Here is a 25,797-nt window from a genome sequence, read left to right as displayed (position 1 = left end):
ATGAGTCCAGCATTATCATGATATGAAAAAACCAGATAAAGACATTAAAAGAAAGAAAAATTACAAACCAAACTGTCTTGGAATATTAAACAACATACCAATGAACTGAATATAGCAATATAAACAAGATAATACTCCTCAATCTAACTTGACTGGGCAAGTACAAAATCCTCAGGTTCGCCTATTACAAAGGACAGGCTAAAACCCTTGGGCAAGAGTTGCTGTTCTCCACAAGCAGAATTTCTTTTACTTCAGGGAGGCACTGTCCCTACTTAAAATTAACTGAATATGGACTTCAATCACATCTACAAAATACCTACAGAGAAACATACAGATCACTTTTTGACTGAATAACTGAGAAATGTAGTCTGGTCAAGCTGACATTAAACTGACCATTAAAAATGGAAATATTTACCATGTATTTTCATGAGGATACATAAGAATTAATGCTTTTGAACTGTGGTGTTGGAAAAGACTCTTAACAGTCCCTCAGACTGCAAGGAGATCCAACCAGTCCATCCTAAAGGAGATCACTCCTGGGTGTTCGTTGGAAGGGCTCATGCTGAAGCTGAAACTCCAATACTTTGGCCACCTCATGTGAAGAGCTGACTCACTGGAAAAGAGCCTGATGGTGGAGGGATTGAAAACAGGAGAAGAAACGTGGCTTGGGAAATTTTGAGCATTACTTCACTAGCGTGTGAGATGAGTGCAATTGTGCAGTAGTTTGAGCATTCTTTGGTGTTGCCTTTCTATGAGATTGGAATAAAAACTGACCTTTTTCAGTCCTGTGGCCACTGCTGAGGTTTCCAAATTTGCTGGCATACTGAGTGCAGCACTTTCACAGCATCATCTTTTAGGATCTGAAGTAGCTTAACTGGAATTCCATCACCTCCACTAGCTTTGTTTAGTGATGCTTCCTAAGCCCCACTTGATGTCACATTCCAGGATGTCTGGCTCTAGGTGGGTGATCACACTATCATGATTATCTGGTCCTAAAGATCTTTTTGTACACTTATGTGTATTCTTGCCACCTCTTCTTAATATCTTCTGATTCTGTTAGGTCCATAACATTTCTGTCCTTTATTGAGCCCATTTTTGCATGAAATATTCCCTAGGTATCTCTAATTTTCTCGAAGAGATCTCTAGTCTTTCCCATTCTATTGTTTTCTTCTATTTCTTTGCACTGATTGCTGAGGAGGCTTTCTTATCACTCCTTGCTATTCTTTGGAACTCTGCATTCAAATGGGTGTATCTTTCCTTTTCTCCTTTGCTTTACACTTCTCTTCTTTTCACAGCTATTTGTAAGGCCTCCTCTGACAGTCATTTTACTTTTTGCATTTCTTTCTCCTTGGGATGGTCTTGATCCCTGCCTCTTATACAATATCACAAACCTCCATCCATAGTTCGTCAAGCACTCTGTCCATCAGATCTAGTCTCTTAAACCTATCTCTCACTTTCACTGTATAATCATAAGGGATTTGATTTAGGTCGTAACTGAATGGTCCAGTGGTTTTCCCTACTTTCTTCAATTTAAGTCTGAATTTGGCAATAAGACACCTTAAGACAGAGCAATCAGCTTGTGAAAAGGAAAACTGTCTACAAAAGCAAAAGACATTTTCTGAGATGACTTTGATCCCATAATTGAATTACTGGCATAAAAGCCTTCATATCTTCAAAGCTGCTCTCTATTAAACTTGTTGGACTTCCCAGGTGCCTCAGTGGTAAGAATCTGCCTACTCTACAGGAGACACAAGTCTGATCTCTGGGTTAGGAATATTCCCTGGACAAGGAAATGGCAACCCACTCCGGTAGCCTTGCCTGAGAAATACCATGGATGGAGAAGCCTGGTGGGCTGCAGTCCATGGTGTTACAAAAGAGTTGGACACAATTTAGCAAGTAAACAACACTGTCCTTGTTAAAGTATTATTTTCACCTTATTTTTAACCAATATTTTCTTTGTAAGTAACCACACCTGGCTTTATCCAAATAAAAAGGTGCAGCAAATAATTGTCCCCTGTGGGAATACAATATATCATGCTCGTGCTTAGCTCTGTCTGACTCTTTGCAGCCCCATGGACTATAGCCCACCAGGCTCCTCTGTCTGTGGAATTTTCTAGGCAAGAATACTGAAGTGGGTTGCCATTCCATTCTTCAGGGCATCTTCCCAACCCAGGAATCGAACCCACGTCTCTTGCATCTCTTGCATTGGCAGGTAAATTCTTTACCACTGAGCCACTTGGGAAGCCCAATACAATGCATAATTTAGTTGATCTAGGTTATCTTTCCATGAGAGGTGATTGTCTCTCTGTTGTGAAATGTGCTCACAGTAAAGGGAATCCATACCAGACACCTGGAAGGCAGAGGGAGAACCACTTACCCAGCATGTCGCTGCTTCAGACCAACCTTGACATGACCGTGTAGCCACTCCTGCCCCAGGTGTCATTCATGTTAACTCAGCCTCCCAATCACAGCCATACCTGTCTCTCAGAAACACAGCCTCTTACTGAAGATAACAGGCGACATCAGCAGGCTGAAAGGCCCACCTCCAATCCCTGTGAAAAATCCTTGAGAAACAGGCACTCTGCTCTTCCCTGTGAGAACTCTGGCAGGACTGGTACACTACCTGTATGAAATCTTGAAATATCAGGGGCAACAAGTCATCCATATGCCCAATGTCTTTGAAGAAACGATTTAAAATTCTTCCTGCAAGAATAGGGATACAAAAAATTACTCATTTCCTCAGATAGGAGCTTTAAGAGAAATAATACATGAACAAATCAAAACAATATTTTTGAAGTATATGTATTTAGGGACTTTCCCGGTGATACAGTGTCCCCAGTGCAGGGGACATGGTTTGATCTCTGGTGCAAGAAGATTCCACATGCCACAGAGCAACTAAGCCTGTGAGCCAGAACTACTGAAGCCCATGTGCCTAGAGCCTGAGCTCTGCAACAGAAAAAGAGACCACAATGTGCAGCAACAAAGACCCATGCAACTAAAAATAAATAAATAAATAAATATTTTTTTAAAAGTACATGTATTAAATATTTAATATATTGGGCTTCCCTAGGGGCTCATGCTAAAGAATCCACCTGCCAATGCAGGAGACATAGGAGACAGGAGTTCAATTCCTGGGTCAGGAAGATCCCTTAGAGTTGGAAATGGCAACCCGCTCCAGTGTTCTTGCTAGGAGAATCCCAGGGACGGAGGAGCCTGGTGGGCTGCCATCTATGGGGTCGCACAGGGTAGGACATGACTGAAGCGACTTAGCAGCAGCAGCAGCCAGTATTCTTACCTGGGAAATCCCATGGACAGAGGAGCCTGGCAGGCTAGAGTCCATGGGACTACAAAAGAGTCAGACATGACTTAGTGGTAACACAACAACAAATTTAATATATTACAAATTCATATGAAATAAGCCAATGTCAGTGGTATAAAGAAAGACAAAATAGGATGATACCTAAAGAGAAACAAAAATACCACCAAATGGCATTGGGTGGGGAATTGAAATTTGAGTCCTGATTTCTAAAAGAACGGGGGAATCTTGTGGCAGTAAAAGGAAGGGTTGGTGGATTTGAGAATGTTCCCTCCCTTTAGATCCATCCCATCTAAGGCTCACTCCAAGTGCTAAATTGGTAAATAAATAGTTGCAAAATACCTAAGTTTATCCTAATTGTTACACCAATTTTGCTTTCATTATCAAGATCAATTTTGCCAAGTGATACTTTTTAAATAAACATAACTATAACCTCTCTGCAATTGTTTTTTTCCCTCCAGATGGCTCACAGAAGCTCACATTTTGGGAAATTATGGCTTGTGGCCATTTCCAAGCTGTAAGTTTACTACTGGGGTAATAAGCCCTTATTTTCAGAGGTGTACTAGGTGTGACAAGCACAGACTTATGAATAAGCATCTAAGAAGACCAAAGGGATGTAGGCAGGAAAACTGAAATATTGCTAAATGACCAAGAATCACTTATCATTGATTTTACCTCCCTTCTCAGAATCCACAATAATAGTATATCCTTAAGGCTGCAGGATAGAATATGAGAATTTCTGGTAAATATCTGGCATAAACTAAAAATGTCACCTGTCGCTTCAGTAAACAAAGGATGCTGTAGCCATCAGGACTCTGCAGCCACCCCTGTGAGGGTGCTGCACCCTAAGGAAACTCAGGATGAGAAAGAACAGGACACTGGCCCCAGACAGGGGAGGCACACGTCAAAGGAACTGTAACAGAGATGAGCCAATATTGACTCCATGCTGGATCTGTTTCTTTGACCATTGCTATTCACTGTTTTTGTCAGGGAACCCTGCCCTTCTGCCTGAATGTTAAACTAAAGTGGCTTTTATCATCTCACATGGAGACAATCTGACCCTCACCACCTGTGAATGGCTGCAGAAAAACTACCCTCTTATTGTGTAAGATAAATGGCCTTTTGACTTCACTTCCTTGCCTACTCTCCCCTATATTCTGTAAAAGAACCAGGCATCTAGACCCCAATAAGATGGTTATTTTGAGATTTTAGTCTGCCATCTTCTCAGACGACCAGGTTTCCAAATAAAGTCATTATTCTTTGCCTTAACACATTGTCTGTAAGACTTATCAGCATTGTGAGGCAGGCAGAGCGAGCTTGAACTTGGTAACAAGTAATACCACTGTATGTGGTTTTCTCTTCATGCCATCACATACCAGAAACCAAGACCACCATAAATTATCTATTAAAAATTCTACTTTTGAAAATAAACACAGAAAAGAGTTCAATTCAATACACCACCAAAAGAGTAAATAACTGATGCCCCTAAACCTTTGGACCTATCTTTGCAGTACTTATTTGGGCTTCTATTTTCTTGAAGGAATGAAGTTCTGATAATAGACACAGGAGGGGGAGATAAGATACACACTGTGTATGCCTGCTGCTCTAGGATTAGTGACCTTAAAGATTTAAACTTGGTTCCAAATCCTTGAATAATAAGTCAGCATCTGGAGAAGTCTACAGGTCATCAACAGCCTGGTTAACAGTGGTCACAACCACTCAGAGGCTGTGATAACAGAAATTCAGTCCCACTTGATGCTCCCAAATTTATGACTGTAGTTTTCACATTAACAGGCAATGTATAGAGACTTCACAGCTGCAATAGCAAAAACCTTTCCAATTACTTTCTCATTTCAGCTTTGTAATGAGAAGAGACTGTGTGGGCCTCTGCCATTTACTATCCTGTGCTCCTCACAGTGCCTGGACTAAAGAACATGTCTTGAGTAAATCTGCACAAGATGCTGCCCTAAACAGTCTTATTTAATCCTCACAAGTCTTGTGAAACAGGAAGGGCAGTGGTTATTCCCATTTCACAGGAGAGGAAGTTCCCAGACCCCATGTCGACATTCTCACTGAGGTTCATAAGGCACTGACCCTGTGCTAAGTGCTGTGAACTATTAACATGCTTAATGGCCATAACACCAAGATATTGGTAAGTGTGTGAACAGTATCCTCATTTTACAGGTAAGAAAATTGAAACACAGAGAAATTAAATAACTAGCATATAAGTATTAACATAATTATAACTGGCTATTACTATTAGTAACTAGCACCAGGAAGTTGGATCCAGGGCCAATACTTATAACCATGACAACATCTTGCCTGGAGATTTGCTTCCAGTAGTATCTACCTACTTTGGCCTTGATCACACAGCTAGTTGATAGCCAGGCCAAGGCTACTCTTGTCCTCCCTCCAGTCACACCCCTGTCTCAACAGGTCCTGTCAATAATCACCTGCAAAAACAAAGCCACCCTGGGCCTCAGCACAAGTCTAACCAACTGGACAGAGTGGGCATGTACACTGATGAACTAACTCTTCATAGGAACCCAGATCAGGAGACTACCTTCCAAAGCAAGACAGGTGAAGGCCTCAGGGTGGAGAGAAGCAACCACTAGGAACCTTTCAGGGACACTTTTATTTAACACTGAAGATCCACCTGCTATAAACTACAAGACCTCTTAAATGTAACCAAAAGTCCACTGTAAAACTAGAAGGTTGATTTTATTGAAGAGGATGTTTACATTTCACTGATCTTGTATTTTAATTAATCTTACATTACCATTTAGGTAAAACTCAAAATACGGGCATGTGTCAGAGCTCTGTGGTCTCAGAAAAGGATGGACAATGAAAGAAAGAAACACACAGCCTGTCTTCTGTAGAGATGTTCCTGGAAAAAGGTTCTTCCTCATTAGCTCAACACTACATAACACACCCAGCATTTCAACAGCTGGTCAAAAACATTTCAATACTTTTGCATCATCTGTTAGGTGTTTAATATGCCACATAACAAATGGACTCCTAAATCATCCTGCAAAGTAAACATTCATGTATTTTTACAGACATGCATAAATTGGAATAAAACATTATATGTTACTATATTCAGATTTGCTCTGGCAGGAAAAATTATCAGTGAAGTTTTTGTAGAAAATGAATAAACAGACACAGTGATTTTCTTCCAAGTGTATCTTCCATTTTCAAATACGAAAATGTAACCAGGCACTTAATGTGTTAACAAGACATATTCACTGAAAAATTTGGTGTCTGACTTACCTATTGGATTTATATTGAAGAACAATACCGGAGCTCTTAAAATGGCCTCCAACATTTTGTTGTGCAAAGTTTGTGAAGAATTAACAAGGATGTAGAATATCAACAGAGACCGTGTGATGCCAAAAAGGACAGTAGACACAGTTAACCCTGAAATAAAGAAGCATCAATCAGCACAAGATCTCTGTCTCATCCTCAACCATGCTAAAGCATGGCAGGCAGTTTAAAAAGATACTGTGTATTTTATTTTATAAATAAAATTTGTATAGAGGTTTACATACACAGAATACAGAATAAAAAACATATATATATATATATATATATATATATAAAGTAGATTTTCTAATAGTTTAATGCTTTCAAAAAATACATTTATAAAGTAAAGTGTAAAAATCACTGTTTCCCTCTCACTAAATAGAAACAACATGGAGGAAAAATTGTGTAAACTACAGTTTCATTCTAGGCCTAATTCAATTACAAGTTCTAATAAAACTTGTAAGAAAGATAATTATACAAGTAGCTGATATTTTTTTTTGCCACATTTCAAATCTCATTATTTACAACATGTCCCATAATCTAAAAGTAAAGTATGCTTTGGTGAAAGTGAAAGTGTCAGTTGCTCATCTGTGTCATACTCTTTGCAACCCCATGGACTGTAGACCCCAGGCTCCTCTGTCCATGGAATTCTCCAGGCAAGAAAAGCGGAATGTGTGGGTTGCCATTCCCTTCTCCAATGCTTTGCTACCAGCACAAGAATTAATAGGAAAAAGGAGACATAATCTACCATTTCCTTGTAATTTACAAGGAAATTTATTTCCATGTAAAGTAGCTTTTTAAGAACTCACTCCACGTAATACTCTGTGGTGGCCTAAATGGAAAGGAAATCCAAAGACAGGATACCTATGTTCAATGGTTCACTTGGCTGTACAACAAAAACTAAAACAACATTGGAAGGAACTGTAATAAAAACTAATAAAAATTTAAAATAATACAAATAAACTAGCTACTTCTATGCCCAAGTAGCTACAAGGGGTATGAAGAGAACATGTTAAGTTGCAAGTGGACAATCTCTTAAATAATTGAACTGGAGAAACTACAAATTATATGTTGACATGAGATAATCTAAACTAACCTCTCACTATTTTATAGAACCCCAAAGCATTTGTAAATAAATATAATCATTTAAATTTATGTCATATTAATGACATAAAAGAGCACAGGAGACAGGGATCAAGACCATCCCCATGGAAAAGAAATGCAAAAAGGCAAAATGGTTGTCTGAGGAGGCATTACAAATAGTTATAAAAAGAAGAGAAGCAAAAAGCAAAGGAGAAAAGAAAAGATATACCCATTTGAATGCACAGTTCCAAAGAGTAGCCAGGAGAGATAAGAAAGCCTTCCTCACCGATCAATGCAAAGAAATAGAGGAAAAAAATAGAATGGGAAAGACTAGAGATCTCTTCAAGAAAATTAGAGATATCAAGGGAACATTTCAGGCAAAGATGGATTCGATAAAGGACCGAAATGGTATGGACGTAACAGAAGCAGAAGATATTAAGAAGAGGTGGCAAGAATACACAGAAGAACTGTACAAAAAAGATCTTCATGAGCCAGATAATCACAATGGTGTCATCACTCACCTAGAGCCAGACATCCCGGAATGTGAAGTCAAGTGGGCCATAGAAAGCATCACTACGAACAAAGCTAGTGGAGGTGATGGAATTCCAGTTGAGCTATTTCAAATCCTGAAAGATGGTGTTGTGAAAGTGCTGCACTCAATATGCCGGCAAATTTGGAAACCTCAGCAGTGGCCACAGGACTGGAAAAGGTCAGTTTTCATTCCAATCCCAAAGAAAGGCAATCGCAAAGAATGCTCAAACTACCGTACAATTGCACTCATCTCACACGCTAGTAAAGTAATGCTCAAAATTCTCCAAGGCAGGCTTCGGCAATACGTGAACCAAGAACTTCCAGATGTTCAAGCTGGTTTTAGAAAAGGCTGAGGAACCAGAGATTAAATTGCCAATATCCGCTGGATCATCGAAAAAGCAAGAGAGTTCTAGAAAAACATCTCTTTCTGCTTTATTGACTACGTCAAAGCCTTTGACTGTGTGGATCACAATAAACTGTGGAAAATTCTGAAAGAGATGGGAATACCAGGCCACCAGACCTGCCTCTTGAGAAACCTGTATGCTGGTCAGGAAGCAACAGTTAGAACTGGACATGGAACAACAGACTGGTTCCAAATAGCAAAAGGAGTACATCAAGGCTGTATATTGTCACCCTGCTTTTTTAACTTATATGCAGAGTACATCATGAGAAACGCTGGGCTGGAAGAAGCACAAGCTGGAATCATGATTGCTGGGAGAAATATCAATAACCTCAGATATGCAGATGACACCACCTTTATGGCAGAGAGTGAAGAGGAACTAAAAAGCCTCTTGATGAAAGTGAAAGAGGAGAGTGAAAAAGTTGGCTTAAAGCTTAACATTCAGAAAATGAAGATCATGGCATCTGGTCCCATCACCTGATGGGAAATAGATGGGGAGACAGTGGAACCAGTGTCAGACTTCATTTTTTTGGGCTCCAAAATCACTGCAGATGGTGATTGCAGCCATGAAATTAAAAGACTCTTGCTCCTTGGAAGGAAAGTTATGACCAAACTAGATAGCATATTAAAAAGCAGAGACATTACTTTGTCAACAAAGGTCCATCTGGTCAAGGCTATGGTTTTTCCAGTGGTCACGTATGGATGTGAGAGTTGGACTGTGAAGAAAGCTGGGCACCGAAAAATTGATGCTTTTGAACTGTGGTGTTGGAGAAGACTCTTGAGAGTCCCTTGGACTGCAAGGAGATCCAACCAGTTCATCCTAAAGGAGATCAGTCCTGGGTGTTCATTGGAAGGACTGATGCTGAAGCTGAAACTCCAGTACTTTGGCCACCTCATGCAAATAACTGACTCATTGGAAAAGACCCTGATGCTGGGAGGGATTGGGGGCAGGAGGAGAAGGGGACAACAGAGGATGAGATGGCTGGATGGCACCACCAACTCGATGGGCATGAGTTTGAGTAAATTCTGGGAGTTGGTGATGGACGGGGGGGCTGGCGTGCTGCGATTCATGGGGTCACAAAGAGTCAGACATGACTGAGCGACTGAACTGAACTGAACTGATGCATATAAAAATTAAAATAGCCCTCCAAACATCTCTTCAACTCACAATGCTATATAGAGTGGGGATAACTTTGGCAATATATATTCCATCAAGTACTTTTTTCCATTCAGCTACCACATCAGTGTTATTTAATTTCTGAAAGCAGCTTAAATTCCTGAATTCCATCAACAGGAATTTGCCTTAGCCCACCATCCTATATTAATGTGTAACAGAATCCCTTTCTTCTTCTTTAAGCCATCATTGTCCACCAATTCAGAAGTTAAAAACTGGTAGATTCAAGTTTCTTATCAAGTGATCAATAAAATAAATACCAAATTTCAACGAGTGGATTTTTACATATCTTACTCTTTGTAGGAAGCTTGTACAAGCATTACCTGTGAGAATATTTCAATGTTTAGTTATTTAAAAAAAATAATTGGGGTATAGTTGCTTTTCAATGTTGTATTAGTTTCTGCTGTTCAACAAAGTAAATCAGCTATACATATACATATATCCCTTCCCCCTTGGACCTCCCTTCCCCCATTCCCTCCACTCTAGGTCACTGCAGAGCACTGAGTTGAGCACCCTGTGCTATGTAGCAGCTTCCCACTAGCTATCTGTTTTACACATGGTAGTGTGCATATGTCAATCTGAATCTTCCAATTCATCCCTCTCACCTCCCCACTCCCGCTCTGTGTCCAAATATCTATTCTCTACATCTACAACTCTATTCATCCCCTGAAAATAGGTTCATCTGTACCATTTTTCTAGATTCCATGTTGTTGTTCAGTCGCCAAGTCATGTCCAACTCTTCACAACCCCATGGACAGCAGCATGCCAGTCTTCCCTGTCCCTCACCATCTCCTGGAGTTTGCCCAAGTTCATGAATCGGTGATGCTATCCAATTAGCTCATCCTCTATCACCCTCTTCTCCTTCTGCATTCAACCTTTCCCAGCATCAGAGTCTTTTCCAGTGAGTAGGCTATTTGCATCAGGTGGCCAAAGTATTGGAGTTTCAGCTTCAACATCAGTCCTTCTAGTGAACACCGAGGACTGATCTCCTTTAGGATGGGCTGGTTGGATCTCCTTGCAGTCCAAGGGACTCTCAAGAATATTTTCCAACACCACAGTTCAAAAGCATCAATTCTTTGGTGCTCAGTCTTCTTTATTGTCCAGCTCTCACATCTGTACATGACTACTGGAAAGATAACCTTGTGTATACAGACCTTTGTTGGCAAAGTGATGTCTCTGCTTTTTAACACACCATCTAGGTTTGTCAAAGCTTTCCTGACAAGAAGCAATTGTATTCTAATTCATGGCTGCAGTCACCATCTGCAGGGATTTTGAAGTGCAAGAAAATAAAGTCTGTCACTATTTCTGATGTTTGCCCATCTATTTGCCATGAAGAGATGGGACTGGATACCATGATCTTAATTTTTTTAATATTCAGTTTGAAGTTGGCTTTTTCACCCCCCTTCTACAACCTCATCAAGAGGCTCTTTAGTTCCTTCTTTATTTCTGCCATTAGAGAGGCATCACCCACATACCTGAGACAGATACTCTCCAGCAATCTTGACTTCAGCTTGTAACCCATCTAGCCCAGCATTTCACATGGTGTGCTCTGTGTATAAGTTAAATAAATGGGGTGACAACAAACAGCCTTGTCACACTTCTTGCTCCATCCTGAACTAATCAGTTGTTACATACAGGGTTCTAACTGTTGCTTCTTGACCCACATACAGGTTTCTCAGGAGACAGGTAAGATGGTCTGGTATTCCCATCTCTTTAAGAGTTTTCCCCAGTTTGTTACGATCCACACAGTCAAAGGCTTTAGCTTAGCCAGTGAAACAGAGGTAGATGTTTTTCTGGAATTCCCGTGCTTTCTCTATGATCTGGAAAATGTTGGCAATTTGATCTCTGGTTCCTCTGCCTTTCTAAATGCAGCTTGGACATCTGGAAGTTCTCAGTTCACACGATGCTGAAACATAGCTTGAAGGATTTTGAGCATAACATTACTAGCATGGGAAATGAGTGCAATTATCTGGTGGATTGAAATTCCTTAGTACTGCCCTTCTTTGGCACTGGGATGAGGCTTGACCTTTCCCAGTCCTGTGGCCACTGATGGGTTTTCCAAATTTGCTGACACACTGAATGTAGCACTTTAATAACATCATATTTTACGACTTTAAATAACTCTGCTGGAATTCCATCACCTCCACTACATTATAGGCAGCAGTGCTTCCTAAGGCTTACTTGACTTCACACTCCAGAATGTCTGGCTCTGCGTAAGAGACTACATCATTGTGGTTATCCAGGTCATTAAGATCTTTATTGTACAGTTCTTCTGTGTATTCTTTCCATCTCTTCTTGATCTCTTCTGCTTCCATTAGGTCTTTACCGTTTCTGTCCTTTATTGTGCCCATCTTCAGATGAAACGTTCCTTTGATATTTCCAATTTCCTTGAAAAGCCTTACCCCTTCTGTTGTTTTCCTCTATTTCTTTGTATTGTCCATTGAAGAAGGCCTTCCGGTCTCTCCTTGTTACTCTCTAGAACTCTGCATTTAGTTCTAGGAGGTCTTCTAGGTCTTCATAGACCTGGTCAACTTCAGCTTCTTCAGCATCAGGGGTCGGTGCATAGATTTGGATTACTGAGATGTTGAATGGTTTGCCTTGGAAATGAATCGAGATCATTCTGTCATTTTTAAGGTTGCACCCACAAACTGCATTTGGACTCTTGTTGATTATGAGTGCTATTCCATTTCTTCAAAGTGATTCTTGCCCACATTAGTAGATACAATGGTCATCTGAATTAAATTCACCCATTTCTGTCCATTTGAATTCACTGATTCCTAAGATGTTGATGTTACTCTTACCATCTCCTGTTTGACCACATCCAATTTACCTGGATTTGTAGACCTAACATTCCAGGCTCCTATGCAATACTGTTTTTTACAGCATCAGATTTTACTTTCCCCACCAGACACATCCACAACTGAGTGTCATTTCCACTTTGACCCAGCCACTTCATTCTGTCTGGAGCTATTAGTAGTTGTCTTCTGCTCTTCCCAATAGCAGCCATGAAATTAAGAGACACCTACTCCTTGGAAGGAAAGTTATGACCAAGCTAGACAGCATATTAAAAAGCAGAGATAATACTTTGTCAACAAAGGTCCATCAAGTCAAGGATATGGTTTTTCCAGTGGTCATGTGTGGATGTGAGGGTTGAATTATAAAGAAAGCTGAGCGCAGAAGAACTGATGCTTTTGAGCTGTGGTGTTGGAGAAGACTCTTGAGAGTCCCTTGACTGCAAGGAGATCCAGCCAGTCCATCCTAAAGGAGATCAGTCCTGAATATTCATTAGAAGGACTGATGTTGAAGCTGAAACACCAATACTTTAGCCACCTGATGTGAAGAGCTGACTCATTGGAAAAGCCCCTGATGCTGGGAAAGATTGAAGGCAGGAGGAGAAGGGGATGACAGAGGATGAGATGGTTGGATGGCATCACCAACTCAATCATCTGAGAGTTGGTGATGGACAGGGAGGCCTGGCATGCTGAGATTCATGGGGTCACAAAGAGTCAGACATGAATGAGCAACTGAACTGATCTGAACTTCCCCAGGAGCATATTGGACACCTTCTGACCTGGGGGCTAATCTTTTGACATCCTATCTTTTTGCCTTTTTATGCATTTCATGGGTTTCTCATGGCTAGTACACTGGAGTGGTTTGCCATTCCCTCCTCCAGTGGATCCCATTTTGTCATAACTCTGCACTATGACCTGTCTGTCTTAGGTGGCCCTACATGGCATAGCTCATAGCTTCATTGAGTTATGCCAGCCCCTTCTCCATGCAGAGACCCACGAAGAGGCTAGATTCCATATATATGCATTAATTCAAATATATTTTTTTTTCTGTTTTTCTCTTTCTGACTTACTTTACTTTGTATGACAAACTCTAGGTCCATCCATGTCTCGACAAATGACCCAATTTCATTGCTTTCTAGGGATAAGTAATACTCCAGTGTATATGTGTGTTAGTCACTCAGTCATGTTCAACTGTTGCAACCCCATGGACTGTAGCCTGCCAGGCTCCTCTGTCCATGGAATTCTGCAAGCATGAACACTGGAGTAGGTTGCCATGCCCTTATCTAGGAGTTCTTCCTGACTCAGGGATTGAACCCAGGTCTTCCACATTGCAGGCAGATTCTTTACCATTTGAGCTATCGGGAAGCCCCCCCCCCCCCGCCCCCGACCCAGTGTATATATGTACCATAAATGAAATGAAAAGACAGTCCTGAGAATGGGAGAAAATAATTACAAAATAAGTAACTGACCAGGGATTAGTCTCCACAATATATAAACAGCTCATGCAGCTTAATATATATATATATATATTAAAAAAAAAAAAAAACCCAATCAAAAAATGGGCAGATCTATATAGACCTTTCTCCAAAGAAGATATACAGATGGCCAAGAGGCACATGAAAAAATGCTCATTATCATTATTAGAGAAATGCAGATCAAAATTCTGATACGGTATTACCTCACACAATAAATGCTAGAGAAGATGTGGAGAAAGGCAACCTTCTTTCACTGTTAGTAGGAATGTAAATTGCTACAGTCACTATGGAGAACAGTATGCAGGTTCCTTAAAAAATAGAACCATCATGTGACCCAGCAATCCCACTACTGGGCACATATCCTAAGGAAACCATAATTCAAAAAGACACACGCACCCCAGTGTTCATAGCAACACTATTTACAAAAGCTAGGACATGGAAGCAACCTAAATGTCTATCAACAGATGAATGGATAAAGAAGGCATTTAAAGTTTTTGTTAAAGACATCCTTTAAATAGTATGTAATGCTATGCTATATGTATTCTAAATACTCTTGTGAATGGAGACAATCATGATAATATTAGTCTGGCAAGCAAAAGTTTGAATTAATCACACAGTTGGGGAGGAGATAACACTGCGATCTCAGGGTAAGAAAGAGAAGGAATCCTAATTCTAGACAATGGACTTCCCTGCTTAGCTTCTCGAATTATTAGTGAAGTCCAGGTGATGAGCAGTGTGGAAAGGGGAGCTTTGCATACCTGGGAGGGAATACTGCTTTTATCTGGGGCCCATGCTGTCAGAGGATTTCATTCAAGATCAATAAAAGCCAAGGTTTATTCAGATAGAACTGGAACAACCTGAACCACAGGATAGGGATCCATTTCTAAACCCCCTGCCCATCCATACAGCGATATAAAATTTAGTTAAAGCACCTATTAGAATACACAATAGCTACATATTTCCAGTGGATGATTTTCTCAATAGTCAGTCCTGGTTTAACTACCAAAATCCAGTATGGACCAAATTAAGAGTCCCTATTCAACCTCTTTTCTTCTAGTAGGTCTTTAAAATAATTATTTTAATTAATTCATAGAGTAAATGTGATTCAGACTCTTAGTCTGTTGACATTACTGAATTACTCTGGAAGCCGTTGTTGCTCACACAGACTCATTGTAAGCACCTTAAACCCTGGTATAACAAAGCAGATGACTCAGCTTTACCTGAATAAACTCCTAAGTACCAGTTCAGAACGAACACTACATCTTCATGTTCTTTTACATATCTCCCAAAATACAGGTCATTTTGTACATTTGCCCTATGGAACAGGAAATAAAAAATATTACACTATAGATATACACAGAATTTACACAAATATCACAAAAAAAATTACCTCAATTCAAGAAATATATATTATGCTGGAAAGTGTTTCCCAGCTTGAAAGGCCCAGTGTATATCTCCCTTTTAAAAACCTGAATCATGTATTTACATGTATGACAAAAACCACTACAGTATTGTAAAGTAATTGGTCTCCAACTAATAAAAATAAATGAAAAAAAAAATCTGAATCACGACTTTCAGTTTTCAAAATTATCTGTGAAGACAGACTTAGAAAATGAACTTATGGTTGCCAAGAGGAAGGATAGTTAGAATGTGTGGATGCTCATGCACACACTGCTATATTTAAAACAGGTAACCGACAAGGGCTTATTGTAAAACACTTGGAACTCTGCCCAATGTTATATGGCAGCCTGGATGGGAGGGAAGTTTGGGGGAGAATGAGTACATGTATATGTATGGCTGCGTCCCTTCGCTATTCAAATGAAACTATCACAACATTGTTGATCAGCTATATTGCAATACAATATTAACAGTTCAAAAAAAAAAAAGAATTGTCTGTGAAGAAGCTGCTATGGGGAGGGACATGAGGAAGGACCACAGGGGGATCACACACCAACTGCAGGAACTTTCATCTTTCTTCAGGGAAACTACCTTAGGGTCAGAAGAGGAGGCTGAACTAGCCCCATGTCTCCCCCTGACTCTGTGGGAAAGTGAGGCTCCGTGTATATTTCTCAGCACTTTGGATCAGACCAGGAATCACTTACCAGTATGCAAGCCACCAGTCCTGCAGGGTGTAGGCGACCTGGAGCAGGAAACACAGTCACTCAGACACTGACGTCACCAGGGTGGGGGATGGGAAGGCTCCAGGACACGGAGACGGTCCTTCTGGCTCAGGTCTGCGCCAAGCCCCACAGGTGACCACAGCTCAGGGAAGGGCATCTTACAACTTAATATGCTTAAAAGAAATCCCCTTTTCCCTGGAAAACTTTGCTTCCCAGATATAACGTACTTCAATGCAAATTCAAGTGGACTGCAAAAGGCAGTAATAACAAAACTAATGCTGGGAGTTTTCAAAGCAAAAAGCTTAACAGGTACAGCGATGGTCAGTTCTGGGTTTCAGGTTAGCTGGGCCAGTCTCCGGTGATTCAACCAAACACTCATCTAGATGTTGCTGTGAAGGTATTTTGTGGATGTGATTCACATCCGTCATCAGAACTTCAGGAAAGGAGACCACCCTCAACACTGTGGTGGCCTCATCCAGTCAGATGAAGGCTTGAAGAGCAAAACCTGAGGCTTTCTGGAGGAGGAAGAAATTCTGCTTCAAAACAGCAGGGTCAGCTCCTGCCTGAGGTTTCAGTCTGTAGGCCTGCCTTTCTGATTTCACATTCACCCAGATAGGCCTACAACTTCATGAGCCAACTCTTTGAGATAAATCTCTTAAAACACATATTTAAAAATAATTATAAAATATAGTATAAATAGTATGCAAATATCAACCTGAGTGCACAAACCAAAATAAACACCCTTACATACCTGAGCTGCGATGTTGACTAGAATAAGGAAGATGATGACAGGCCAGTCAGCACCAGCTGTGAAGTAATTCTCATAGGTCTTAAAACCAACTTTTCCTTCCAAGTGGTCCTCTAGAGGTAGTGTAACATGTATATTCTCAGTCTAGAAGGGGAATATGTCAGTGAGATGAAATTTTTAAAAATGAACCCCAAATGTGAAGAGTTCAACAATGTCCTCCACTGCAAAGCTGTGGGAAAGACACATTTCATACACTGGCAAGAGTGCAGGATGGTCCATCTCCTATGGAGAAGGGTGTGGGAATATCTAGCCAAATCACATATGTGTTTACACTTGGACCCAGCCATCCTACTTCTAGGAATCTATTAGAAAGAAGGAAATGTCATTCACATGAGGTTATTCACTGTTGGGTACCTTTGCTTAAAATAGAACATGACTCTCAACACACACACAACAAAATCAATTAACGTATAAATGCAGAAGCTTGCTCTAAGATAACACACAAAATGATATGGAGATAATGTATTCCTCTAGATGACTTGTGTCATTCAATGATAGAAACATAAAACATACTTAGGGCCCAAAATACTAGCCAAATACAGCAAACTGAGTTCACAGAAAGAATTGGAGTAATATGAGTTTGGATAGCACATTGCAAGCATGTGGTTTGAATCTATTTGATTCCTAAGTTTCAGAGAGTGACTCCTGAGTTTAGAAAGTGAACAACTAATCTGAATACTTATCAGAGTCATTCCAGGGTCCTGGGTTTGGATATTGAGGGTTTGGTTATCAAGGGAATATCTGTATGTGTTTTAAAGGGAGATCTAGTGCATTTCTGTCTGGAGGACTTAGAATGCATTATAGCACCACAGGAGCCTAGTGTGTCCTCGGCTCTCTCCTGGCCACTGGGATTCAAGGTTGATAAGATGTGGTTCTGTCTTGAAGGGTAAGAAAGGAAGATGGGAACTAACACCAAAGTCTCTACCATGTGTCAGGTCCTTTGCCCACATTACTTCTGACCTGTCATAAACTATCTGACACCAAGGCAAAATACTACCATCAGCCACCTGCAGTGCCAGAACATTCCAACATATAGGAAAAGCAGCTGATTTAATGTGGCAACAGCAGGACTCAGTCTAAGGGAGTCTTCACATTAAGCCTCTAGATGCATAAGGGAAGCCAGGAGCCACCAGCATGACTAGGATGTAACTATGGTAAACTGAAGAGTTCTCAATCAGTGTGAGCCACATAAACCCAGAAATTCATAGCAGTGCACCCACTCCTGGTCTCCATAAGATTCTACATCCTACATTCAAAGGGGAACCCCAAGCAGGCTTGCTCCCTTCATGCTCTTCTAACTCTACCAATTCCATGGAACAAGACTTTGGGAACCTTAGGGTCTACTTTGGGACAAAGGAAGATGTCATGAGCAGAGCAGACTGAAGGTCCGTGAGACCACCAAGAGCAGACAGACCCAGGCACACTGCAGGATGAGAAACTCACATCTTGGTCTTCTGGAGCCGCATCTTTCAGCGAGGGTCTGGGAGATTGGAGAGACTGAACCAAAGACTCAGAGTTCACAGTGGGAGTTCCTGGAACTGGAGATGATTCAGACTGCTCATTTCCCTTCTCAGAAAGGGAGAAAACATCTACCCCAGATTTCAGGAACTCAGAATAAGTTCCTCTTGCCACCATTTTGCCCTAAAATTAAAAAAATTGAGAGAAATTAATTTATATTTGATAATATTAAACCAACCTAAATATTAATCAAAAAAAGTTATCTGGTCTTAAATTATGATTTTTATAACAAAAAAAATGATGCCTGGGTCTAGAATTCTTGTTAAGAAATTTAGTTCTGTCAGCTCAGGACAGAACTGAGCATTGTGTTCTCTGCCAAACCCTGTCCCTGTGTTAGGTGCTGGGGGATGTGAAAGAAAGGTGTGCTCATGTGTTAAAAATGAAGGTCATTGACATGACTACCCTGGGCACTTAGGGAAGGAAGAAGTACAGAGGTTGGTGGCAGGATCAGCACAGTCTTTTTAGACAACATGGGAACCGAGAGAAGCCTCATGTGACAATTCCAGGAAAGAAATTTAAACTTAACCCAGAGTTGGCACAAGCATATCTACATATAGGTAAGAGTAACTCATTAAATCTTCAGTGACCACCGTCACTGTCATACTATCATGTGCCCAGCTGGGATAATAGGAACCAGTCCCGGACAGAAAACCAATGAGAGGCATCTCCATGGTCTCCACAACTGGCCCCACACACTCAGCAAGTTCCCAACTGAAAATTCAATATTCTACCTGATAGAGTAATTAAACAAGGAGGCCAAGGGTCTGGGGTGGCTGTAAAGCCTTGGCAGTCTGTGCCCATGAACCAAAACCTAAGCCAGAATCAATGCACTTAGATCCAAGAAAAAACTTCAGAACAATCAACCACATGCAACCAACTAGGCTTCCCCAAATTAGGCAACTGCTTAAGCTACAGCAAATCAAATCATTTTCTTTGAACATGTGTGACACATCCTTGCAGTTTTTCTCCCTTACAAAGTCATATAAAATAATGTGCAGATGTTTCACTATTTTCTGACCCCATGAAACCAGACTCAGCTGATCCCCTCAGTAGCAAATAAAACATCAGAGGAAAAAAATGTCAGGATGCAAAACTCATCAATTGAGAGCAGTTGTGGTTAAGGCAGCTCAGGTGGAGGGAGATGGCCCAGGACCCTCGCTGGGACCCCTCTTACCCTCTTCCCTGAGGGGGTCCACTGGGAGAAATGCAGGGAGGCATCTGGGTACTGTCTGATACTGCAGAACTAGAAAATTATGCAGAATGTATTGTGTCTTGTTCCACAGCAGAGGCAAAACTCACACACCTCTTTAATGAAATCACCACCCCCCACATCAAATCTATAATATGCACAATGAAATGACTGGTAGTACAAAGACAGCAATTTCTCTCAGCAGTCAAGCACTGACAATTCCGAAGGGATAAGGGGGCAGCCATCCCCTCTCTGCTGTGAGAGAGGAACCAGACAAACAGTGAGGATGGTCCCCAACTCATCCAGGAGTGCTCACCAGTGGACAAATAGTTGTTTTGTTAATACTAAAGTTGTAGGTAGTGTCCTGAAAGGAAGCAATAAGGGGGCCCCAAAACATCTAGGGACTGGCTAAATAGATTATTCTCCTGCCCACTGATCCTGTGCTCAGTGGGTCAATATCAACACTGCGGTTTACACACTAGAATCACCCCCTCTGAACATGAAATCAACTGCTCTCAACCTTGCGAACCTTAGCCTCTTCTAGAGGAGTGGAGAAAGAGTTGACATATGGAACTGCTTTCAGAGAGGCAGGGGTTCTGTATTTTTATAGTCTTTCTTGGAGCAGAGATTCATTTCAGAAGTCAGGGATCTGACCAAGGGCCTGTGGAGCACTCAGGGGTTAACAACAAAGGTGCTGAGATCTAGAAGTAAAAAAGCCTAGGTTAAGTGAAGCATTAAACAACCATCAAGTCTATAAACTTCTCACTAATCTCCACACCACCCCCAGTCATGCTAGGAGTTGTGGGTTGGATGGTGCCCCCTCCTCAAAAAGAGAAGTTCAAACATGACACCTATGAACATGACCTTATTTGGAAACAGGATCTTTGCAGATGTAATCAAGTTAAGAAGAGGTCATACTGGAGCAGTGTTATCTCCAATAAGACTGATGTTCTTATGAGAAGAGACCCAGACACGGGGACAATGGCCATGTGACATCAGAGGCAGAAACCACAGTGCTGCAGCTGGAAGTCAAGGAACACCAAGGAAGGCCCGTGAACACCAGAGGCTGGAAGAAAGGATTCTCCCCTGGAGCCTTCAGGAGAGCACAGCCCTGCCAGCACCTAGATGTGGGACCTGAAGCCTCCAGAACAGGGAGATGATAAACTTCTGTTGTTTTAAGTCACCCAGTTTGCAGTACTTGGTTAGGACAGCTCTCGAAACTGATACTCTAGCCTGAACTCACACTTCTATCTCCTCAGCTTTACTAAGACTTGTCACTGCTTCTGCTGTCCCCCCTCCAGTGACCATCAGAGGAATCTCTTAACTCCTACATCAGACCACATCCCTCCTCTTCTATGGACCGTCTAAGCTTTCCATCCTACTTCCAGGCCCACAGCTCAGAGACCAGCTCCCTCCCATATCCCTGCTCACTCTATTCAGACACGCTGGTCTTCCTGCCGTTCCTTCAACCTGTCAGGTCAGCTCCTTCCTTAGGACCCCCTGCCTCAGACCCCGCCTCCCCCAGGTGACTGCGTGGTCCCCACCTTCATGTCACTCAGACCCCATGAGGCACCAGCTCATCAGGGAGGCAGCCAGGATGTCAGTCCACCTCTCTCTGTCACATCCTCCCCGTAAGAACAGGAGCCCCATGAGGGCAGGGCCTTGTCCTCCTGCTGCACAGGCTCCCATACGTATCAGGCATATAGAGACCTGGGCAGGGAGACCAGCAACTGGAGACACCAGCAGAGTGGGCATCTCTGACCCGGATGCTCAGCTACCCAACCTCACTTCTCGTGTTAATGGTAGATGCTCTTGAGGCAAACTATATGACAATCACGTGGATACAAACAGATCTAAGTATCTCTAATTTCTAAGTAATAAACTTTGCCTTAAGTCATGGAATAAGAAAATAAAAAAAAAATCTAAATAAAATTACAGCATTACACTTAACAGATTTCATTAGAAGAGTGATGATTCGGTAACCTAGGTTTTATGCAGCCTAGAGTTTGAAAGAAAGTGAAAGTCAGTCATGTCTGACTCTTTGTGACCCCATGGACTATACAGTCCATGGCATTCTCCAGGCCAGAATACTGGAGTGGGTAGCCTTTCCCTTCCCTTCTCCAGGGGATCATCCCAACCCAGGGATTGAACCCAGGTCTCCCATACTACAGGCAGATTCCTTACCAGCTAAGCCACAAGAGAAGCCCTAGAGTGTAGGCTTAGAGTATAGTAGTGATATTTCTGGGCTTTCCAAGTGGCACTAGTGGTAAAGAATCTACCTGTCAATGAGATAGTGTTCAATGGTAAGAGACTCAGTTTTAGTTCCGGGGTTGGGAAGATCCCCTGGAGGAGGACATGGCAACCCCCTCCAGTATTCTCGCCCGGGAAATCCCATGAACAGAAAAGCCTGGTTGGCTACAGGTCTTTGGATTCATCCTCCAAGGCATGAACAGCAGCTCTGAGCAGAAGGGGACATAAAACTCAGGGAGAAGAGGGTGTTTACCATGAATGCCAGGAGAGTGACTTGTGGGGATGTCTGTCCTTCAACACACTTGAGTGCTAGCAATTCCACAGACTTCTAGAAACTACTTACATCTTTCAGTATCAGAATCTGACTTGCATCTTCTAGGTACTGCAACTGATGAGTCACAAAGATCATGATCTTCTCCTGCATGGCCTGACGAATACACCTACAAAGGTAAAAGGTACAGTATGCAAAAGCACATTAATGGGGGTACTTCAAACTGGAAACTTATATTTTGAAAAGAAAAAGACAAAGACTACACAGCAGTCAAAGATCTGCAGTTTAAATGCCAAATCAATAATAAATATTAAATAAACATAAATCAGTTAATCCAATTAGGTTCTTAAATTTATCAGCAGCAAATTTGAATCTAACTCTGCTTAAAAAAGCAGTCTAGTGAAGGAGGCACCAACAGCTAAGGTTTTTTTCTAAAACTCAGCTTAACAATTATTTACATGTTTCATAAATAAAAACAACTAATACTGAGATTCTGAAGTTCTACTGAACTAAAATACTATTTTATTGCTATGTAGGAATGGGAGGAGAGGGATCTATGTCATATAAAAATGTGTACATTCTTAGACACCTTTCTATGTAATTATAATTAATGATGTAAATATTAACAACAACAACAACAAAAACTAAGATTTTTGGTAATCTTTGCCACAGTGCATTTGCTAGACACTTGTTCCCAAAGAACATTAGATAAAAAATGAATGCCAGCGTGGCCTCCATTAGTTTCTGCAATATTCTCAGTTCCATCCAGAAAGCAAGTCTTCTTCCATTAGGACTGAACACTTTCCAAATATGAAAATAAAATGAACGTATTCCAAATGGCCCGAATCACAGTGGAAATCACCCAAAGTCTCAGAGCACGTGCCAGTTCTCTATAGTCAAGATCCCCCTTACTATTCAACCTTAAATTTTTTTTTACAGAAAAAAAAAAATCCTGCTCCTACATTTTAAATGCAGACCCCTAATAACTCAGCCCCAGTCTAACCCCAAAGGGTCCACAGCCCCTCTAGGAAAGCGAGTGTCCAGGTCTGGGGCCCTGGTGACCATGGGCAGGTTTCCAGGCAGGTACTCTGAGAGCCTGAGCCCCCTTGCAGAGTAAATCTCAAGAACCTGGGCCAGAACTCAGCCTGTGAGTGAGTCAGGAGAGTCTGAAGGCAGCAGACTGCAGCTCAGTCCCTCTCAGGAGCCTGATAATGTTGGACAAGAGAGTAAATCTCAGTTTCTCCATCTCAGAACAACATCAATGACAACTCATCCATACCTTCTAAGAAATCAAACCACCAATACGCTCAGTGAACATCAGTCCTTTTCTCCACTCCTTCCTAACCACAAATGGTCAAGTGCTTTGGACTCAGGACAGAAGAGTCCTAAAGGGACACTCTGGACACTGGGTCTGTGATTAGAAGCAAGACTCCAGGATGTATACACATACACCATCACTTCATTAAGTCCAAAAGGATTCATTTTTACTCTTTAACATGTGTTAGTTCAGCATTCATACTAGGTTTCTTGACTAACACTTTTTTTCAGATATAGTACTAAAGCATTTAAATAGAAATTTTTCTCCTTAATTCATAATTACCTGCCAGTAGTCTCTGAAGGTGGATGTTAATCAAATCCAATGGGCTGTTATGTCCAACCAACACAAAAGTTTTTAAATGTTTTCTTAACAGTCCATCACAGGTGAGATAACGTAAATCATTACAAGAAAGTGATCAGTTGATGGCTTTATATTTTTTCCTAAAAAATGCTTTTATCCAAATCATTAGGAAAATACACTATTTTCCAAGTTTTTAGAGTAAAGATTTCCAAGTCATGACATAGAAATTACTGAGTCAGCAACCAGTTGTTTAGCTGTTATTCCAATATAAAGGCTGTGTTAATCCTATAATCCCACATATAATCATATATAAGGACTGGCCCCTGATAGCTCAGTTGGTAAAAAAAAACTGCCTGCAATGCAAGAGACCTTGGTTTGATCCCTGGGTTGGGAAGATCCCCTGGAGAAGGGAAAAGCCACCCACTTCAATATTCTGGCCTGGAGAATTCCATGGACTGTATAGTCCATGGGCTTGCAAAGAGTCGGACATGACTGAGTGACTTTCACTTTTACCTTAAGAGAGGACACATCCCTTGTTGGAGGGGACACAAATGAGACAGAGGCCCCACCTCCATTCATTCAATCGGGAGAGGTTAGCTGAGGAGCCAGGCACCGTCCTAAGTGCTGAGGATCCACCCACAGGTCAAGATAGAATATAGACATACAGATGGCTAACACACACATGAAAAGATTCTCAACATCACTCATTATCAGGGAAATGCAAATCAAAACCACAGTGAGGTACCACTTCACATCAGTCAGAATGGCTGCTATCCAAAAGTCTATAAGCAATAAATGCTGGAGAGGGTGTGGAGAAAAGGGAACCCTCTTACACTGTTGGTGGGAATGCAAGCTAGTACAGCCAATATGGAGAATAGTGTGGAGATTCCTTAAAAAACTGGAAATAGAACTGCCATATGACTCAGCAATTCCACTGCTGGGCATACACACTGAGGAAACCAGAATTGAAAGAGACGTGTCTACCCCAATGTTCATCACAGCACTGTTTATAATAGCCAGGACATGGAAACAACCTAGATGCCCATCAGCAGATGAATAGATAAGAAAGCTGTGGTACATATACACAATGGAATATTTCTCGGCCATTAAAAAGAATACATTCGAATCAGTTCTAATGAGGTGGATGAAACTGGAGCCTATTATACAGAGTGAAGTAAGCCAGAAAGAAAAACACCAATACAGTATAATAATGCACATATATGGAATTTAGAAAGATGGTAATGATAACCCTCTATGTGAGACAGCAAAAGAGACACAGATGTATTGAACAGACACAGATGTATTGGACTCAGTGGGAGAAGGCGAGGGTGGGATGATAAGGGAGAATGGCTTTGAAACATGTAAATTATCATATGTGAAACGAATTGCCAGTCAAGGTTTGATGCATGAGACAGGGTGCTCAGGGCTAGTGCACTGGGATGACCCATAGGGATGGGATGGGGAGGGAGGTGGGAGGGGGCTTCAGGATGGGGAGCACATGTACACCCATGGAGGATTCAAGTCAATGTATGGCAAAACCAATATAATATTGTAAAGTAAAATAAATTAATTAATTTAAAAAAAAAGAAGATAATGCTCTGCACCATGTAGAGGACACACTGAACAAGTATAGAAAATGCACTATTTGGCTGTGACCTGTGCTCTAAAGAAAAACCAAGGGGGCCTGCTGTCTTAGATGTGGAGACATGGGAGCCCTGAGACTCTCTGGGGAAACATCTTGGAAGAAGACACAGCAGGTGCAGGGGTCAGGACTGAACACTCTGGGCTGAGGCACTTTCCTGCATTCACAGCTTGGGGGTGGGTAGAGGGGACTCATAAATGGTCAAGGGCACCCACTGAGGGCTGTGGGAAGACAGAGGGCATGGCCGCCCCCTGGAGGAGTAGGAAAGAATGGCAGGGCCCACCGTCCTGTGTCCTGTGCACTGCTC

The 25,797-nt window shown here is 41.5% G+C and overlaps 1 protein-coding gene across 1 annotated transcript in view; it reads right to left on the bottom strand.

The window, feature by feature from the left end:
* The window catches only part of LOC133049596 (ATP-binding cassette sub-family C member 4-like), a 154,704-nt gene that overhangs the window by 69,859 nt on the left and 59,048 nt on the right, over positions 1 to 25,797 (bottom strand). Inside the window, 7 exon segments of the mRNA XM_061133714.1 lie at positions 2,624 to 2,703; positions 6,587 to 6,733; positions 15,295 to 15,389; positions 16,177 to 16,214; positions 16,946 to 17,086; positions 18,446 to 18,643; positions 22,303 to 22,399. Of these exon segments, the coding sequence (XP_060989697.1) occupies positions 2,624 to 2,703; positions 6,587 to 6,733; positions 15,295 to 15,389; positions 16,177 to 16,214; positions 16,946 to 17,086; positions 18,446 to 18,643; positions 22,303 to 22,399 (796 nt within the window).

Source organism: Dama dama, chromosome 30, assembly GCF_033118175.1.
Source record: "Dama dama isolate Ldn47 chromosome 30, ASM3311817v1, whole genome shotgun sequence".
Lineage (NCBI taxonomy): Eukaryota > Metazoa > Chordata > Mammalia > Artiodactyla > Cervidae > Dama > Dama dama.
The sequence above is the reverse complement of the archived record's forward strand: the minus strand, read 5'-3'. Positions and strand labels throughout refer to the sequence as shown.